This window comes from Chiloscyllium punctatum, chromosome 7 (assembly GCF_047496795.1).
Source record: "Chiloscyllium punctatum isolate Juve2018m chromosome 7, sChiPun1.3, whole genome shotgun sequence".
In the NCBI taxonomy this organism is placed as follows: domain Eukaryota; kingdom Metazoa; phylum Chordata; class Chondrichthyes; order Orectolobiformes; family Hemiscylliidae; genus Chiloscyllium; species Chiloscyllium punctatum.
In genome coordinates, this window is record NC_092745.1 from 70,889,266 (window position 1) to 70,910,170 (window position 20,905).

Sequence of the window (20,905 nt, forward strand, 5' to 3'; positions counted from 1 at the left end):
CAGTACTCTACTAACACAACTGTTTCAAAAAGAAAATGTACATGATTCTTCTGGCCGAACGTTCTGCCTTGCTCACTTTTAAGGGCTGATCGTAGCACATTTTGCTTTTAATTCCCAATACAGTAAGCGAGTACTCAGAATAAACCCTTCCACACAGTACGTAATGCCTTAGCAAGGTGGGGAATATTGAGTTGATGGCGTATTTCCGCCGGAGGGCGAAACTGGTTGCACTGGCCGTCAAGCCGGAAGTGTGTGTTTGTGTGTAGGGAGTGAAGGAGAAGAAGGCGGAGGTGGGGGGGGGAAGAGGACGGTTTTGGCGGTGACACAGATGAGGCCGCCGTCGCCGAGCAGTGAGCGGAGCGCGAGCGGCAGACGGTGGCCTGGGAAGCAGCGCGCGATGAGGCGCGCTCTCTGAGGGAGGCAGCGACGGCCCAACAGAAACAAGTCAGGCCCGTGGCCCCGGCCTCACGCCCTCACTCCCCTTCAAGGTTTTCCCTCCTCGTCCTCTATCCAAGCGCCGAGCTATGAGTTTAACCTCCTCCTCGCCGACGCCATCCGGATCGTTCAGCACTCGGGAGATTACATGGCGGCTGTTGCTGGGCTTTAGCGAGGAAGAATGAACCCGCTCTGCGCGCAGTATTTACGGTGAGAGCCTGAGCACTGGGCCTGCTGTTTAATGGCGGCCTGGAGCGTTGCGAGGTGTATGTATGGGGCACGGTTGGTAGTTACCTTCCCGAGGTCAGCAGCAGGCCCTGGGCCTGGGTCTCGGTTTCCGCAGTACGTGGACGTAGCGTCTCGGAGCCGCTTGGTTGCTTAGTGTCCCTGTCTCCTCTTCTCTCCCCATTGCTGCCAAATTATGAGCTATGCTATATCCGGTAGTAGGGCAGGACATGCGCGCAGCACCTTGCCAGATATTGTACCTTCTGTGACCCCCATCCGTGGTTTGGCCGTTGTTTTTGGGGACACGCGTTTCGTTACTTCAAGCTTTCTGCACACGGACACGCATCAAATAGCACCAACCTCGTGTACACACCTTGCAAACACGCAGGTTTCAATATCAAGTACCTTCTGGAAGTATTACTACATGCTGTACTACAGGAAACTCGAATCTAATATTTGAAGAGTGTTCTAATGTTTTTCACAGGGGTGACTTAAAAATGCCATTTTTTCACTGGTCGGTCTGACAGTTCCGAATTAGCATCGTCTACCGTGGGAATCATGCACATTTTGTGATAATAGATTTTTAAGTTTCACTTTCAGAAGGAATTTTTGCAGGAAATCAGTCAATGCTTTGATAAATAGGAGGTGGAGCAGTGTGTACACTTCACGAGCTGCTATGATGGCGGCGACGTTATCAAATTTCCCTAAATTTTGTGCTGTTAGGAATAGACAAGGGCTAAAGTGTCATTGGAGGCTTCAGATAAGGTTGCTGAGATTCAAAATGCGTTGTATGGAACTGGGAAATGCGTGTAAATGTAAACCTTCGTTACAATTAACAGCGTAACTATGCTTCAGTAATAATTTATGTATGTTCTTATGCACCTCACTTTCAGAATTAGTTTTCTGCCTGCAAGACTTAGTTTACTGACTAAAATAGTGTGCTGGATCCAGTTACATTTGTCTGAGTGTATACTTATCAATTTAAAAACTGCAGTGCAATTTCCAATGGGCAAAAATATTTTCTTTCAATAGGAGGGTAGCAACATTTCACTTTTAGGATTTAAGTAATGCTCACTAGAAAGAGTGCATATGTTGTAACTGAAATGAAGAAACTGTACATACTGTAGTGAGTTGGATTTTGGAGTAAATTACTGAAGTTTCAAACACTAAAAACATGTTACTTGTACACATACAGTGGCTGCAGCATAAATGCAATGTGGGTATAGATTACAATATCTATGTAAGCATGAAGCACTAGGCAGAATGAAAGCAAGTGTTATACAGTTTAGACAGATTGTCATACTACTTGACTCACTGACAAGCATCTTGTAGAAGAAAGTGAGGTCTGCAGGTGTTGGAGATCAGAGTCAAGAGTGTGTTGCTGGAAAAACACAGCAGGTCAGGCAGCATCAGAGGAGCAGGATGAAGGGCTCTGGCCCGAAACATTGATTCTCCTGCTTCTCGGATGCTGCCTGACCTGTGTTTTTCCAGTAATAAACATCTTGTAGAAGCCTAGACACACTCTGTGGAAAGTACAATAAATAAAGCTTTTAATTCCTTGTTTAAAAATTGTTGCTGCTGAAGCTCTTGCTTAGGAGTTCTTTGACCTTGATCCTGAAGGCATCTAATATCTATATATTTATATTTTAAATGACTGCTGTTGGTGAATTCTTGGGCTTCGTCATTTTACTTTGATTGGAATTCATTTGCATTATATTGTATTTATTTAACTGATGCAGGTTAGGGATGTAACAATAATTGAGAAAAATTACATCCCCTTGCAATGTGGATCTAATATCATTTGTATGTACAGCATATTTCCTCAACTCCAGAATGGTTAACACTCAGGTAAAATATGGTTTAAGTTGTCAATGTTTTATTCTACAATAAGATGAAATATAAGGAACAATGGGTAGGATTAGAATCCATTGGTTCAATTGATGTAACTTCTGTGCTTTGTGACAAAATAAAGATGTGATGTTACCACACGTAAGTTGATCTTCTGACTTAAACACAACAAACCTGTCCAGTAGCATGTGGCAAGCAACTGTCATTGAAGCCCTGTCTCTGTGTTTCTCTGCCTGCTAGACTAGTATCCTGTTGAAAAGCCTGATTCACTACTTTGTGTATGTTTTGTATTTAACATCTGCTTTGAGAAAAAGCTTGACCCTCTCATCAACAGCAGTCAAAGTTTTCTGACAATAAGGAGAAGTGGATTTCCAACTATCCAGGCAAACTAACAAATTCCTCATTGTGTAGTTTTACAATGAAACAATTTCTGATTAACATATTGACCACATTTCTTTTGACACTTTAAGGAAAAACAACCTTGAATGGGATCACTTTTTAAAATCCAGTTTGCGAAGTAACCTTCCTTCCAACACCATTTTCTAGGGGAAATGCAGGCCCCATCTAGGGCATCATGCTTAAAATTCCAAGATTTTTTTAAAAAAGTATAGAATGACTACACTGGAATCTTAGTGAAATCTTTGTTAATGTCTTAACTGATTAACTTCTAAAATGCAATTAAATTAAGCAAGTTGATTTATAATTAGTTTTAATCTGTTGATGATTGGATAATTCTAGGCTTACTTCCTAAATTGGGAGTTATATGAGGGAAGATTAGTTGAACTTGTTTGCCTTGTCTGATTAAAGGGTTAATACAGTGTGGTTCAATTTTGAGAATAAATGTGATTAGTGTAGACTTGATGGAACATTTAACCTGGCTATGATCAAGTACATAGAGCTAAACTGACTATTTTTGAACAAGACCAAAGATTAGAATAATTTTGTGTGGTGGGACAGGTGCAATTTGATCCTAACAGAAAATGTTAATCCTGTACTAATTCCATGTTAAAGTGAACTGAATAAACATCTGAGTGCAATTGTAGGTCCTTGTGTGAATTTTCCAGATTAAGGATAAATGAAACATCTTATTGAGCATGGTATTTTTGCCACAGAAGAGGAGGAAATAACATCAGTGGGAACCATACCATCAAATTTAAATAGCAGGGAAGAAAATATCTAGGAGTCTTTCTTGACTGCAGTTAGGGTTAGTGTATTTTTCTAGAGTTTCTCTTGAAGAGCAGGGGTATGTCCATAAGATGTCGTAGACTAAGTAAGGGTTTAGCTTGATGGGTTCAATAGCTGCTTTCATCCTGTGCTTTGTCATGTTTGTATGTTTGCATTGATGAGAGCCAAAAAAAATCAGATTGTGATCAATGTTTTATAGTGCTAATACTAATGATGGTTGTAACAGAAAAAAATATCTTTGGTAGGATCCAGAAAATATCCCCAGGAAGTTACCAGTATGTTTCAAAACCAATGTAAAATTTTGGGTTCCCCCCCAGGAACTTAGAAAAACACTAACTTAATAAAAGAGAAATAAAAGGCACTTTGTGTTTCAAACAAAGCGTTTCATCAAAAATCAGTCATAGTAATTGTTGTGGTATGTTTGTTAACTTTTCAATAGTGTGAAGAATTAAGGTTTTCTCCAACTGTTCCGTTTTACTACGTTGTTCTTCTATAAGTCACTGTTTAAAATCTAATTTGGTTACTTCACCCAGCACCCATCTTTTGATTGATATTCATTTTCCTCAAGCTCTGAAAGATTTTCCTGTGTTGAGGGGTGACCTTATAGAAGTTTATAAAATGGATAGAGTGAATAGCCAAGATCGTTTTTTTTTCCAAGGTTAGGGAAGTACAAACCCAGAGGTTTGGGTTTAAGGTGAGGGGGTAAAGATTTAAAAAGAACCTGAGGGTTAACTTTTTCATGCAGAATGTGGTACATGTATGTAACGAGCTGCCTGAAGAAGTGGTGGAGATGGGTATAATTACAACATTTAAAAGGCATGCGGATTGGTGTATAAATAGAAGGGGTTTAGAGGGCTATAGGCCAAATGCTGGCAAATGGGATTAGATCAAATTGGGATGTCTGGTCAGCATGGACGAGTTGGACCGAAGTGTTTCCGTGCTGTATGACTGTTAAAGTTTTATTGAAAAAAAACTTCTGATACTAGTCAGTTTCTTTAGAGCGAGAATTACTGATAGTAGACAATAGGGGAAAAAAAAACATTTGGTCTAACTTGATCATCCTAGCATTTGTGCTCCATTGAGCCTTCATCCCATCCTTCCTCATTTATCCCCTTCCATGTCTCATTTTCATCTTAATTCCCCTACTATTCACCTCAGTTGCTTCCTTTGGTAGTGAATTTTACATTCTTACCACAGTAAAGGAGTTTGGTTTGAATTCCCTAATGACTTTCTTGGCAACTATCTTACATTGGTGGTCTTTAATATCGCTGCTCCACACAAAACGAAACACACGATGTCCACTCATCAAAACCTTTCACAATTTTAAGGACTACTTTAAGCCGTCAAACTTTACATTTCTTAAGTGTAATGAACCAGTCTGTTTATCCTTTGCTAATACATATAAACTTTCAGTTCTGATGTGTTTTTTTTAAATAATGTGACGAGCCACTGGAATTGCGTGCACTTTGCCATGTGTAACCCAATCAATGCTTGGTACAAATTTAGTCTAACATTTCTACCTCTCATGTGCAAGTTTAGTTTATGGTAGCTGCCTTATTAAATTAGCATCATCATTTCTGAGCTTAGTAATGATTTCGTCCAATTTTGTTGTGAAAGGCATCATACGTAAACCTGATTATGTTTTATGCTTTCCATCTTAGTCCCAAGATATTGTGAGATTTGTAAAATGTATGGGTCTGCGATGCTATCTGAGATGCTGTAAGAATAGTATAAGTTGGATTGAAAGACAAAGCATGTCAATGTATGAACATTTATTTTTTCATGGAATCATATAGCAATGAAGGAGGCTATTCAGATTATTCTGTGTATGCCTATTCTTTGAAGAAATATCCAGTAGACCGCTTTCCCATTCCTGTGTGTGTTTTCTCTTCAAGTTTTTATCCTGTTTTCTTATGGAAGTTACTGGTGAATCTGCTTCCACCATTTTCAGATGGTGCATTCTAGGTTACCACAAGTGGATTTTTCCTAAAAACGATTTGTCTTTTGACAGTTCAGCTTAAATCTGTTCCTCTGATTATTGATCTTTCTGCAGTTGGAAGCAGTTTCTTCTTATTTGCTCCATTAGAATCCCAAATCATACAACTTTCTCTGCTGTAAGGAGAACAACCTTAATTTCTCACATAATTGAAGTTCCTCATCTCTGATACCATTTTAGCAATTTTGCTTTCAATCATGTCAAAGGGCCTGATATACTTACTAAAACATGCATTACAGTGCACTCTGATGCCCACTCTGTTTATAAAGGCTAAGCCTAATGTCCCCACTTATAGACTCTAAACTGCTTGATAAAGTGGTGAGCTTGCCCGTTTATACATGGTTTTCTCAACTGGTTCCACTACCTCACTTCATTTGCCCCTCTTCACTCTACCAAATGTTACCACTTACGCTTCTATATTAAATTTTTATCTATATGTCTGCTTCTTTGACCAAATGCAAGCATCATTTTGAAGTCTGAATTTCACTGCCAGTGCAATGCCAGGTGTGTTGTTCATACCTCTCAACAGCTGACAGACTATATAAAACAGCAAGTCCCTTTGTCAATTTTAATAGAGTACTAAAAGTATTCAACCAGAACAATGTCTCAGATTCCATGATTAGTCATCAATTGCTGAACCATCCGAAGTGTGCTAAAAGTTACATTAACAATTAGTTTACGGTTATTATTTGTCCTTGCAATGTAGTTTACTTCCACGTGCTGAAAGCTTATATATATTCATAGACAGGGACTTGACCTTGGCAGGAGAAGGAAACTGGTCCAGGCTTTGCGTGTTTTTTGAATTAACTAAAAGCACGGAAGGGCATTAGTTCCATGGTATACTCTTGATGGCTATTTCTCAACTGATCTGTGTTCCCTCCCTGCCAAAGGTGTGATGCCTAGAAGTGCGGTCAGTACTGTAGTTAATGTCTAAGCAGGCCATTTTATGACTGAAGCATTACTGTTTAAATTTATTTCTGTAGCAGTTCATGGTATTTTCATGCTCAATATACCTGGACCATCAAATTTCTTTGGACCTCCACTTTTTCTAGCTATTTGCCATTTGAAAACTACTGTTCTGTATTTAAGTTCATAGTGGATGACTTCACAATGCCTGCATTGTTGATTCATACTGCTTACGATACTACCATCAGCAAAACTGGATGTGTAGTTTCATATTTCAATATCTAAATTGTTCACAAATTTGAATATTTGAGATCCCATCTTTGTGGCACACCAGCAGTAACATCCTTTTAATTGGAGTACCTGCCTATTATTCTTGGTCTGTTTCTTACTGCTCAGCCAATATCATCACTAGATCAATAATTTGCTTTTAGTATCATGAACTTTATTTGTAGCTAACAGTGTCTCATGAGGGACTTTCAGGATCAAATGCCTTTTAGAAGTTCATATAAGTAACTTGAATCGACGTTGTTCTGTCCAATATGTTAAGCCACCTTTTCAAAAATTTCAAACCGATCCTTCAGGTGTGACCTACCCATTATAGATCCATTCCAGAGCACACTCAGCAGCTGAACATTTTCAAGGTGCTCAGTAATCCTATCCTTAATTATTGACCCTAGCAATTTCCCAACAACAGATGTTAGGCTGGCTGGTCTATAATTCCCTTGTTCATTCCTCCCCACACTCCTTTCTAAGTAGTGGAGCAACATGCAAAGTTTTCCAACTGAAAGAAATGGTTCCCAAATATAGCAAACACTGGGACATGGGGTTCTCACTTACTACTTGTAAAACTACAATAGAAATTATTTGGTCCTGCGGAACTACCATACTTTCACATGAATATTTCATCCATTGCTGTTATTTTGAATATATTTTGGTGCGTTTTTAACTCTGAATGAATGCTGGTTGCAGGGCATATACACTTAATGGTAAGGTTCTAGGGTGTGTTGCTGAACAAAGAGACCTTGGAGTGCAGGTTCATAGCTCCTTGAAAGTGGAGTCACAGGTAGATAGGATAGTGAAGAAAGCATTTGGCATGCTTTCTTTAATTGGTCAGAGTATTGAGTACAGGAGTTGGGATGTCATGTTGCAGCTGTACAGGACATTGGTTAGGCCACTGTTGGAATATTGCGTGCAATTCTGGTCTCCTTCCTATCGGAAAGATGTTGTGAAACTTGAAAGGGTTCAGAAAAGATTTACAAGAATGTTGCCAGGATTGAAGGATCTGAGGTATAGGGAGAGGCTGAACAGGCTGTGGGACTATTTTCCTTGGAGCGTTGGAGGCTGGAGGGTGACCTTATAGTGGTTTACAGAATTATGAGGGGCATGGATGTGGTAAATAGGCAAAGTCTTTTCCCTGGGGTCAGGGAGTCCAGAACTAGAGGGCATAAGTTTAGGGTGAGAAGGGAAAGATATAAAAGAGAGCTAAGGGGCATCTTTTTCACACAGAGGGTGGTATGTGTATGGAATGAGCTGCCAGGGAAAGTGGTGGAGTCTGGTACAATTGCAACATTTAAGAGGTATTTGAATGGATATATGAATAGGAAGGATATGGGCCAGGTGCTGGTAGGTAGGACAAGATTGGGTTGGGATATCTGATCGGCATGGATGGGTTGGGCCGAACGGTCTGTTTCCATGCTGTACATCTCTATGACTCTATGGTTCCCTTGGGATGATTTGCATTTCTCCTCATTTCTACTGCTACTATTGATGTAAAGTAATTATTCAGCATGTCTGCCATTTCCTAATTTTCATTGGAGCTAATACTGTTATCCGTTCGAGTAAACCATATTACTCCTGGCCACCCTTTGAAATTTTCTCTTCATATCTCCAAATTGTTTATTTTGTAATCCTTCACTGCTTTTTGTGATCTTTTTCCTTATTTGCCAAGATGTACACTTTGTATTTTTATTTATTTGTAGTTTTAGGTGCTTTTGCTTTTAGTTTCATGTTGTCTCTTGCATCTTTAATCTTTTATGGGTGTCTTTACTGGCATGTAGTCCTCTTGTTCCTTGAAGGTATAAAATGGTTCTCTATGACAGTAAGTTATTGTCTGAGCACCTTTCAATGATCTTGTATCCTTTTGCCATAAACAGATTTGCTTATTTTTCTGTGAATAGTTTGTTTCCCGTGTTTGGCTTTGCTTAAATGTAGAGCCTTATCACTTTTATATCTAGCTTTTGAACACCAAATTAGAATCTATGATATTTCTAGTTGTTATTGCAGTCAAGAGTTTGTTTAATCTCTCCTCTTTGCTTCATCCATGGACTCCTGGAATCATTTTGGTCAATATATGCTGCACTCCTTCCAAGGCCAGTATATCTGTCTCAAGATGTGGAATTACTTGCGCTACTTTAGACATGGTCCGATCAGAGATTTGTATCACTAAGTCATGACTCCTACCTCTTAGAATTCTGATCTTATTAATTTCAAGGGCAGTATTTTACTAAACCTTTTAATTATTTTCTGTACTTGTTGGCAATTTAATGATCGGTGTATGTGGGCCTGCTTATACGCTTAATGGTAAGGTCATGGGGAGTGTTGCTGAACAAAGAGACCTTGGAGTGCAGGTTCATAGTTCCTTGAAAGTGCAGTCTAAGATGGATAGAATAGTAAAGAAGGCATTTTGTATGCTTTCTTTTATTGGTCAGAGTATTGATTACAGGAGTTGGGAGGTCATGTTGTGGCTGTACAGGGCGTTAGTTGGGCCACTTTTGAAATACTGCATGCAATTCTCGTCTCCTTCCTATCGGAAAGATGTTGTGAAACTTGAAAGGGTTCAAAAAAGATTTACAAGGATGTTGCCAGGGTTGGAGGATTTGAATTATAGAAAGAGGCTGAATAGGCTGGGACTGTTTTCCATGGAGCATTGGAGGCTTATGGGGTGACCTTATAGACATTATAAAATCGTGAGGGGCATGGATTGGGGAAATAAGGTCTTTTTCTGTGGTGGGGGAATGCAGAACTAGAGAACGTAAGTTTAGGGTGAGAGGGAAAAGATTTAAAAGGGACCCAAGGAGCAACTTTTTCACAGAGGGTGGTGCATGTATGGAATGGGCTGCCAGAGGAAGTGTTGGAAGTTGATATAATTACAACATTTAAAGGGCATCTGAATGGGTATATGAACAGGAAGGGTTTAGAGGGATTTGGGCCAAGTGCTGGCAAATGGGACTAGATTAATTTAGGATATCTGTATGGTGTGGATGAGTTGGACTGAAGGGAGTGTTTCCCTGCTGTGCATCTGATTCTATGATCACTGTTGTTCGCCATTTAGAAAATGCAGTACCCCGTTTTCTCAGAGTTTAACCAAAGATTTTTTGAGGTCATAGAAAGAATCTTGATTTAACAGCTCATCCCTAAGACTGTACCTCTGCTGGTACAGATTCCCTTATTACTGAACTGGAGTGCCAACCAAGGCTTACTCAAATTCTAGAGTGGGACTTGAACCCAAATGTTCACCCAAAGTGAATGATTTTGAACTGAGACATGACTGATACATGAGTTAACCTTATGTGGCAAAATACCTGTTTCACTGCAATAATTGGACAATGCAGTAGTTTGTTTGAGATGTTTCCTTCTCAAACTAAACACCCTCCATCCTTCAGCTTCAGACTAAAGTAAATATATTTAATATGTGAAGTGTTTGTTTATTGTTGAATATATTAATAGATTTAGATTGTAGAATCCCTACTGTGTGGAAGTAAGCTATTGAGTCTGCACCGACACTCTGAAGAGCATCTCACCTGGTCCCAACCCAGTCCCTATATCCTGCATTTCCCATGCCTAATCCATCCAGCCTGATCATCCCTGGACACTATAGGCAATTTAGCATGATCAATCTACCTAACATGTATATCTTTAGGAAGAAAACTGGAGAACCTGGAGGAAACCCTTGCAGACACAGGTAGGATGAATATGTGGGGTTTGCACAGTCACCTGGGGTTGGAATCAAACCCAGGTCCCCGGTGCTGTGAGGCAGCAGTACTAACCACTGAGCTACCATGAAATAGTTGTTACCATATTGTGACTCGAATGTGGTTCAGTATATTGTGAAATCTCAATATTTAAGCAAATGCATAGAGAGTTTTTGTTTATTCTTCCTCGAGCACAGCTAAGAAGAAATAAAGAAGATTGGAATTTCTTGGGTTGCATTCAGAGTTATTCTGCTTGCAAATTTGATTTAAAACTTTGATCAAAGATTAAAATAATTTATTGATAACTACCTTGGTGTTTGATGGCTCTAACATTAATCACGTGAACACTGGTGCTTTTTGGGGAGAAAAGCTTTCTGAGTGGTTTGTACCAGAAGATTGTCACAGCCCTTACGATAGGGTATTTGAGGTCAGTAGTCATGGACAAGGGAATGTGGCTTTAATAAAGGCTGGTAAGAGGACCCAGAGGGCAAAAGTGTAGGAGCCTGAACCTTTGTAACTGCCTGACATGTTTCAAGTTCTTTCAGTTGTTTGTGCAAGGGTGTAGGCTGTAGACTAGATAAGTTATTTGACTATCACACAGTGATATGAGAAGTGATTCAAGTGAGGGGAGCAAAAAGGAATGTCGTAGTGGTAGGCGATAGTATAATGGGAGGTACTGACACTTCGGTACATCAAAGAGCGAGAGTTCAGAAGGCTGAATTGTCTGTCTGATGTACAAAATGCTTTTTCAGGGCTGAAGAGGAAATTGCACTGGGAGAAGGAGATCCAGTTGTTATAGTCCATGGAAGTAAAAATTACTTAAGCAGTACAAGGAAGGAGGTCTGCATATTTTAGTGTGAGGAGCAGCTCAATAAGCAAGGTGTTGAAAGAATTAGGGGTAGGAGTGGAGTAATCAGATTAGCCATGATCTTATTTAATGATGGAGGTGCTCGAGAGGCCAGTTGCTACTCTTAATTTGTCTGAATATAAGTTGAGCAGAGCTCTGAGGCAGTGTTCCCTTTTTTTTTGTTGCAGGTATGCATAGCAACGACTGCTGCACTTGGAAGTCAGTGCGTTAGTATGAGCCAGGGATAATTTCAAGATTATGGCAAACTTGCATGTACCTCGGTAGAGGGCAGCGAAAGTTAGGAAAATGTTTGTGTGGCTCAAAGACTGGTGCAGTAGAAGTGAATTCTACTTTGTGGGGCACTGGCACCACTGGCATTTGTACTGTTGGGATAGTTTCAATCTGAACTGTATTGAGACCAGTGTTCCAGTAATTCACATAACCAGGGCAGTAAGCAAGTGTTTTAAACTAAACAATGGGACCCAGGGATCACATTTGGAGAGTTTTCTTAGATTAAAGAATAGAGGCAAAGCAAATAGAAATGTATCCCAAAGGGAAATTATAACAGACTGTGCTATGGATTGTATATCCATTTACTAAGTGTAAATCAATAGATAAGAATAGAGATTCTAAAATAATAAAGAACTAAAGGCTCTGCATCCAAACACACACAGCATTTAAAACAGAACAGATGAACTTAAAGTGCATTTATAAAGAAGTATGATATAACAACCATTACAGAGACACAATCGCAAATTGTCACCTGAATATTGAAGAAATGTATACTTAGAGGACGGAGAACTCGAAACAGATGGAGAGGTGACTCTGCTGGTTAATATTAGTAGCAGAATAAAGAAGATTGCCATAATTTTAGAGAATCAGCATGTAGAAATGGTTTAGGTAGTAATGAAAAATGGTAAATGTGATAAATTGCTTGTGCAAGATTACTTGTGCCGGATCAATAGATCAGGGTGGAAGGAAGAAATAATGGAGCTTGTCAGAAAGGTACAGCAATAATCATGTGAAATTTTAAGCTGAACGGAGCAAGAAAAATCAGGTGGTGGAACTTAGCCAAATGAGGAATTCATAGAATACTTTCAGAGTTTCTGAAAGCAACCCATTCTGGAGGTAGGCGGAGAGCAGAATTTGTGGGTCCTTGCATTGTGCAACAAGAAAGATTTAATGAATGGCCATTGTTAAAGCTCCCCTGGGTAGCCATGATCGTGATATTTTGGAATTTTATATTTGAGGGAGAGGATAACATTTTGAACTTCAATAAGAGCAATTGAGGGCTTAAAAGCAAAGCTAGGTAAAGAAGTAGGCGGGTAGTACAGGAGTCTTCTGTGGCTATTCCCATTTCAAGCAAGTATAGTGTTTTGGAAAATATAGGGGATGATGGACTTGCATGGGAATGCAGCACGAACAGCCAAGTTTCTGGTATCCAGATTGGCTCTAATGGAATGAGGGGTGCATCGTGTTCCAAGTGGTTGATTGTGTTATGGGACACTCTAGTCAGGGGCACAGACAGGCGTTTCTGCGGCCAGCAGTGAAAAATCAGAATCATGTGCTGCTCCCTGGTGCCAGGATCAAGGGTGTCTCAGAGAGGGTTCAGAATGTTCTCAAAGGGGACAGGGCCGAGCAGAAGGCCATTGTACACATTGGTACCAATGACGTAGGAAGGGAAAAGGATGAGATTCTGAAGGGAGAATGTAGAAAGTTAGGCCGGAATTTAAAAAGGAGATCCTCAAGGGTAGTAATATGATTACTCCAGGTGCTACAAGCTAATGAGGGTAGGAATAGGAAGATAGACCAGATGAATGTGTGGCTGAAGAGCTGGTGTATGGGAGAAGAATTCATATTGTTGGATTATTGGAATATCTTCTGTGGTAGAAGTGACCTGTACAAGAAGGGTGGATTGCACTTGAATTCTAAGGGGACGAATATACTGGCAGGGAGATTTGCGAGAGTTGCTGGGGAGGATTTAAGCTAGTTTAAGGGTGGGGTGGGACCCAGGTAGATAATGAAGAAAGAGATCAATCTGAGACTGGAACAGTTGAGAAAAGAACTGAGTCAGACAGTCAGGGCAGACAGGAACAAAGCAGAGACAAAGTAGGACTGATGAATTAAACTGTGTGTTTATTTCAATGCAAGAGGCCGAACAGGGAAGGCAGATGAACGGAGGGCATAGTTGGGAAAATGGCAATTACAGAATCATAGCTCAGGGATGGACAGGACTGGCAGCTTAATGTTCCAGGATACAAATGCAATGGGAATCACCGAAAGGAAGGCAAGAGAGGAGGGTGAGTGGTGTCTTTGATAAGGGATAGCATTACAGCTGTACTGAGGGAGGATATTCCTGGAAATACATCCAATGAAGTTATTTGGATGGAACTGAGAAATAAGAAAGGGATGGTCACCTTATTGGGATTGTATTATAGACCCCCTAATAGTCAATTGTACCAGTCTCTACCACTTCCTCTGGCAGCTCATTCCATACATGTACCACCCTCTTTGTGAAAAAGTTGACCCATAGGTCTCTTTTATATCTTTTCCTTCTCACCCTAAACCTATGTCCTCTAGTTCTGGACTCCCCGACACCAGGGAAACGACTTTGCCTATTTACCCTATCCATGCCCCTCATCATTTTGTAAACCTTTATAAGGTCATCCCTCTGCCTCCGACGCTTCTGGGAAAATAGCCCCAGCCTGTTCAGCCTCTCCCTATAGCTCAAATCCTCCAATCCTGGCAACATCCTTATAAATCTTTTCTGAACCCTTTCAAGTTTCACAACAACTTTCTGATAGGAGGAAGACCAGAATTGCATGCAATATTCCAACAGTGGCCTAACCGATATCCTGTACAGCCGCAACATGACCTCCCAACTTCGGTATTCAGTTCTCTGACCAATAAAAGAAAGCATGCCAAACGCCGCCTTCACTGTCCTATCTACCTGCGACTCCACTTTCAAGGAGCTATGAACTTGCACTCCAAGGTCTCTTTGTTCAGCAACCCTCCCTAGGACCTTACCATAAGTGTATAAGTCCTGCTAAGGTTTGCTTTCTCAAAATGCAGCACCTCACATTTATCTGAATTAAACTCCATCTGCCACTTCTCAGCCTATTGGCCCATCTGGTCCAGATCCTGTTGTAATCTGAGGTAACCCTCTTCGCTGTCCACTAGACTTCCAATTTTGGTGTCATCTGTAAACTTACTAACTGCACCTCTTATGCTCGCATCCAAATCTTTTATGTAAATGACAAAAAGTAGAGGACTCAGCAACGATTCTTGTGGCACTCTACTGGTCACAGGCCTCCAGTCTGAAAAACAACCCTCCGCCACCACCCTCTGTCTTCTACCTTTGAGCCAGTTCTGTATTCAAATGACTAGTTATCCCTGTGTTACATGAGATCTAACCTTGCTAATCCGTCTCCCATGGGAAACCTTGTCGAACGCCTTACTGAAGTCCATATAGATCACATCTACTGCTCTGCCCTCATCAATCCTGTTTGTTACTTCTTCAAAAAACTCAATCAAGTTTGTGAGACATGATTTCCCATGCACAAAGCCATGTTGACTATCCCGAATCTGTCCTTGCCTTTCCAAATACATGTATATCAGGATTCCCTCCAACAACTTGCCCACCATCAACATCAGGCTCACTGGTCTATAGTTTCCTGGCTAGTCCTTACCACCCTTCTTAAACAGTGGCACCACATTTGCCAACCTCCAGTCTTCTGGCACCTCACCTGTGACTATCAATGATACAATCACTTCCCTAGTTTCCTACAGAGTTCTCGGGTACACCTCATCAGGTCTTGGAGATTTATCCACCTTTTATGGACAAAAGGGTCACTGGGGAGCAAATAGCGCCCCTCAAAGATGAGCCAGGCAGCCTTTGTCTGGAGCCGCAAGAGATGGGAGAGACACTGAGTATTTTGCATCAGTGTTTACTGTGGAGAAGGACATGGAAAATATAGATTGTAGGGAAATAGATGATGATATCTTGAAAAATGTCCATATTGCAGAGGAGGAAATGCTGGATGTCTTGAAATGCATAAAGGTGGATAAATGTCCAAGACCTGATGAGGTGTACCCTTGAACTCTGTGCGAAACTGGAGAAGTGATTGCTGGGTCCTTTGCTGAGATACTTGTATCATCGATAATCACAGATGAGGTGCCAGAAGACTGGAGGTTGGCTAACATGATACCATTATTTAACAAGGATGGTAAGGACAAGTCAGGCAACTATAGACCAATAAGCCTGACTTCTGTGCTGGGCAAGTTATTGGGGGAAATCCTGAGGGATAGGATTTACGCATTTGGAAAGGCAAGGACTGATTAGGGACAGTCAACATGGCTTTGTATGTGGGAACATGATTTAGTTTTTTTTAAAAATAGTAATAAAGAGGATTGGCAGAGCAGTGGATGTGATCTACATGGACTTCAGTAAGGCGTTTGACAAGTTTCCCCATAGGAGATTGGTTAGCAAGGTTAGATCTCACTGAATAAAGGGAGAACTAGCCATTTGGATACAGAACTGGCTCAAAGGTAGAAGACAGTGTGGTCATGGAGGGTTGCTTTTCAGACTAGAGGTCTGACCAGTGGAGTGCCACAAGGATCAGTGCTGGGTCTACTACTTTTTGTCATTTATATAAATGATTTGGATGTGAACATAGGAGGTATAGTTAGTAAGTTTGCAGATGAAACCAAAATTGGCAGTGTAGTAGACAACAAAAGAAGGTTACCTCAGAGTACAACGGGATCTTGGTCAGATGCACCAATGGGCTGAGAAGTGGCAGATGGGGTTTAATTGCGATAAATGCAAGATGCTGCATTTTGGGAAAGCAAATGTTAGCAGGACGTATACACTTAGTGGTAAGGTCCTCAGGAGTGTTGCTGAACAGAGACCAGATTCATAGCTCCTTGAAAGTGGAGTCGCAGGTAGATAGGATAGTGAAGGAGACATTTGGTACGCTGACCTTTTATTGGTCACAGCATTGGTCAGAGTATAGGAGTTGGGAGGTCATGTTGCCCGTGTACAAGATGTTGGTTCGGCCACTTTGGGAATATTGTGTGCAATTTTGTTCTCCTTCCTTTTGGAAAGATGTGAAACTTGAAAGGGTTCAGAAAAGATTTACAAGGATGTTGCCAGGGTTGGAGGATTTGAGCTATAGGGACCAGTTGAATAGGCTGGGGTTGTTTTTGCTGCAGCATTGAAGGCTGAGGGGTGACCTTATAGAGGTTTATGAAATCATGAAGGGCATGGATATGATAAATAGACAAAGTCTTTTCCCTGTTTGGGAGTCAAGAACTAGAGGGCATAGGTTTAGGGTGAGAGGGAAAAATATAAAAAGGACCTAAGGGGCAACGTTTTCACACAGAGGGTGGTGCATGTATGGAATAAGCTGCCAGAGGGACGTGGTGGAGGCTGGTACGATTGCAACATGTAAAAGGCATCTGGATAGGTATATGAATAGGAAGAGATTAGAGGGATATGGGCCAAGTGCTGGCAAATGAGACTAGATTTGGTTGGAATATCTGTTCGGTATGGATGAGTTGGATTGAAGGGTCTGTTTCTGTGCTGTATATTTCTATGTCTCTCTAAATTTTTGATTAAAAGAAAGGTTAATAGAGATGCAGTGGCAGATACTTTAGGGGATATTTCAAAATAGACCAAAGAAGTACATTGGAATAAAGGGAAACTTCCATGGGTAGCACCCACTATCTTATTTTCTCGACAGTCATTTCACCTCTTTCTACTGCTCCATCTCCTTCAAGTCACAATTATTATCCCCACTGCCAGCCTTGCTCCTTTCTGCTTCTCCCTTGTTGTGTTTTTGCTGCTGTTATTCCCACTCCTGGTCTCCCTCCTTTCCACTGATACCCAGTTGTGTTCTCACTTCTTTATTTCTACTACTTGTCTCCCTTTATGCTGCTCTGTTGCATTTGAGGAGCTTAGTGTTCTGTTTCTGTTGATACACAGAAATATATCTAAATTAGGAAGCAAGCTCAATTATTAATCTCGGGGGTTATTTTCTGCGCCTTGTACGTATTGGCATTGGGCAACAAAAACTATGCTGAAAAACCTATATCTGCTCCTGGTTTGTATGTTCTGTTGACTGTGTGCAGTTCAGGGTTTGGTTTCTGTGACTGTGATTGAGTCCAAGCTGGAGTCTTACATTTATACTGCACCTGAATATATGTGCCTGATGTACCAAAAATAGTTCCTTCATAATTACTTTGAAGTCAGGAGTATGGCAACAAATTTGAGAAATGGACAGACCTTACTTTATTTTTGTATTTTGATTGTACAGTGGATGTTGGCAGGTCACTGGAAGAACTCTAATAATGGTGTAGATCGTTAATGTCCACCCGCAGGATCATGCAGTCAGGGCTTTTGAATGTTTCATCTAAAAGGTAATATTTCCTTAATGCAGTATTCCTTGGAATGGAAATTAATTTCATGATCTTCTCGTTCAGGAGGCAAATGTTCGCAATTGAATGAAACCAATTTGTATTTTAAAGTTTACTTTTGTGAATTATTTCTAATTTTAATTATTGTTTGCCTTGTGGGTCTCTGTTGTCAGCTGGGGCCCTACTAGTTTGGATGGAAAATCCCACTATCCTCCCACCAGGAGGAATTAAGGTTCACCTATGTGATTTGGGTGAACTTTTCAAAAGTGGTACTATATACAGGAGTTCCACATGAAATGCTCAAGTCGGGAGTTGAGGTGACTATTGTTGTAACACTGAGCATCTGAATTTCTATCTGTATAAATTCTTGTGATTCATCGACAAAGTGTTTACTCCAATTTCTAACCAAATCTTAATGAACATTAGCTAGTTTTAGTCTGTTTTGCCTGTTTTTGTGTGAAAATGTCTTCTAGTTTTTCTATCTTATTTGAGCTTAAAACAGAATGTGCTGGGATAAAGCAACATATGATATGATATGATATGATTTGGAGTTGCCGATGTTGGACGAGGGTGGACAAAGTTAAAAATCACACAACAGGTTTTAGTCCAACAGGTTTATTTGAAAGCACTAGCTCTTGAAGCACTGCTTCTTCATCAGGTGATTAGAAACAGTTAATGTTTCAGATCTTTTGTCAGAACCAACATGAAATGTCAACTGCACAAATGCTAATTGACCTGAAGAGTTTTTCAGGCACTTTCACTTATATTTCACATATCCAAGAAGTGTCATATTTTGGCCCCTCATTTGAGGTGTTCTAACTTTTAATTATACTCTTCACTAATGTGCAGAATTAAATCTCCTATTTGAATAGAAATGGTGTGCAACAATATGGGGAAAAAGCAGGAGATTGCTATTAGGTAATAGAGCCATTGCAGACGTAATGGGCTGACTGACCTCCTTTTGTCATAACAGTTGTGTTTTTGCGACTTAGCCTTGCTCAGGTTTATTTAGACTGGAGTGGACCACAGCAGCTGCTGACTGATCTCAATTGCTAATATTGTAATTTTATTAACAAAAAAAATTGACTGTTTACAAACTCAGTCCCAGGTGGTTTCAGATTTTCAGATTGCCCTCTGTCTACTTTGTTGATATAAAATTTCAGGATTTGAGATTTTAGATATTGCTAGCTTAACTTTGTTAACTTCATAATCATTAATGTTCTTGACTGATTTTTCACTCTTCTTGGTATTGGTTCGTTGTGGCTTTCTTCCATTTTGATATTGTTACATCTGATAGTTTGGTAAAGGACAAATTTCAAAATTCTTGAGTCTAATAGCTAGTTAATAGTGTCCCTACCTCTGGGCCAGAAAGTCAAATCCCATCTGCCATTTCTGACTAGATTGACTAAAATTAAATAAGGAAGCTCCATGTGAAGAATGATTTATTGTTGGGCTGGTACTGGTGGAAATAGCATCCGTGGTGATTGAAGAGGCTGTAATGGGGGTGGAAGTAACGAGCGAAAGTGGGTATATTATTCTTCCCAAATAATAATCTTATGAAACAGTTGAACATAAAAATTTCAGGTGAAATATTTTGAACCATAATCAACTACTAGGAACACTTCAAGCAAAGTCCATTCTTTAAGACTCCATCTCAAATCTTGCTTATGTCCTGTAATCATATAACAACTAACAGTAATTGTGTATGTTATTTAAGTCTTAAGAAATTCTGTGCAAATAGATAGCTAAACTACTGAATTTTATTACTCTTATTTTCTCTACATCTTCATTTATATTTGTACCCCATACCATCTCTTATAAGATGGAAGATAAATATTAATTTTCTTTAAAAGTTAATATTTTACAGAAATTTGGTTCCGTACCAGTGACTTTTACATTTAAAAGTAAAGCAAAACTTTACAGGGGACCCTCGATTATCTGGCATTCGATCATTTGAACAAGATCACAGGGTGCTTGGCTAAACTGTGTTATCTGGCATTTGATTATTTGAACATTATAGTTATCCAAACAAAATACTCCCCGCCCGTGTTGCTCAGATAATCGAGGTTCCTCTATTTCGTAATCAGGTTTGGAAAGTAAATTGATTTGAGTTTTTCTACTTTATAATTGCAGTGCTCTCAGTACTTTATATTAATTTTTGATTTTTCTGTTCTCTGTGGACACCACTGACCAAGCAGAGTTTGTTGCACATTGCTGAGGGCCATGTAACAAACTTCTGCTCTTGAATTTAACTGGTGAACTAGATGGATTTATATTGTAATCCTATGGATATTTTCTGGTTGCTTGCTTGTAAATTACCAGATTTTTAAAGCTCTATTTATAAGTTTCCGTTGGTGGGACTTTAATTCATCGCTCCCTGGGAATTACTAAGTTACCGTGCACGTTAGGTTATTGGTCCTGTAATGTACAGTAACTATATGCAACAAATTGTCAAGATTGAATGTACAAAATAGGTAAATACACTTTTATATCTGTGTATTCCTTCTAATTATCTGGCAGTGGACCTCCACCTAAATTGCCTTTATAAGTTATTTTGTCCCAGTATAAGTTTGCACTGATCTAATCCTATGTCTAGTAACTGCTATGAGCTAATAATATTGCTGCTGTGTCCATAAGAACATAAATAAGAATAAAACGCTGGGAATAGAAGTAAATTAAATGGTCCCACGGGCCTGCTGTTTCTTTCACTATAATCATGGCTGATCATCAGCCTTAAATCCACTTTCCAACCTGCAAATTGTATCTTTTGATTCCATGGATGGCTCAAAGTCTGTTGCAGACTTAAATTGTGACTGCTCCATCAATTAATATGTTTTCCAGGTGGACAGATTCAAAGATTCAAATCTTTTTGCATGAAGGTATTTCTTTTCGTTTTGATCTAGATTGAGCCCTTACCATGAGATTGTGCTCCCAGGTTGTACGTTCGCTAGCCAGGGCAAACAACTTGCTAGCAGTCTACCCTATAAAGTTTATATGGCAACTGCTATGAACATGTAGAGTTTCGCTCTGTTCCAAATGCTGTTTCAGCAATTTTGAGGAGCAAAAAGGGAATTGAAC

At 39.9% G+C, this 20,905-nt stretch overlaps 1 protein-coding gene across 3 annotated transcripts in view; it reads left to right on the top strand.

Annotated features, from left to right (window-relative positions):
• Nucleotides 1-274: 274 nt before the first annotated feature.
• Nucleotides 275-20,905, top strand: part of smg7 (SMG7 nonsense mediated mRNA decay factor) — a 144,381-nt gene continuing 123,750 nt past the window's right edge. The window contains exon 1 of one of the 3 annotated variants that reach the window (XM_072573943.1): nucleotides 275-645. In XM_072573943.1, the coding sequence (XP_072430044.1) occupies nucleotides 617-645 (29 nt within the window). In that variant the 5' untranslated portion in view covers nucleotides 275-616. The remainder of the gene's footprint in view (nucleotides 646-20,905) is intronic. The other 2 variants (XM_072573941.1, XM_072573944.1) reach the window with 2 other exon arrangements.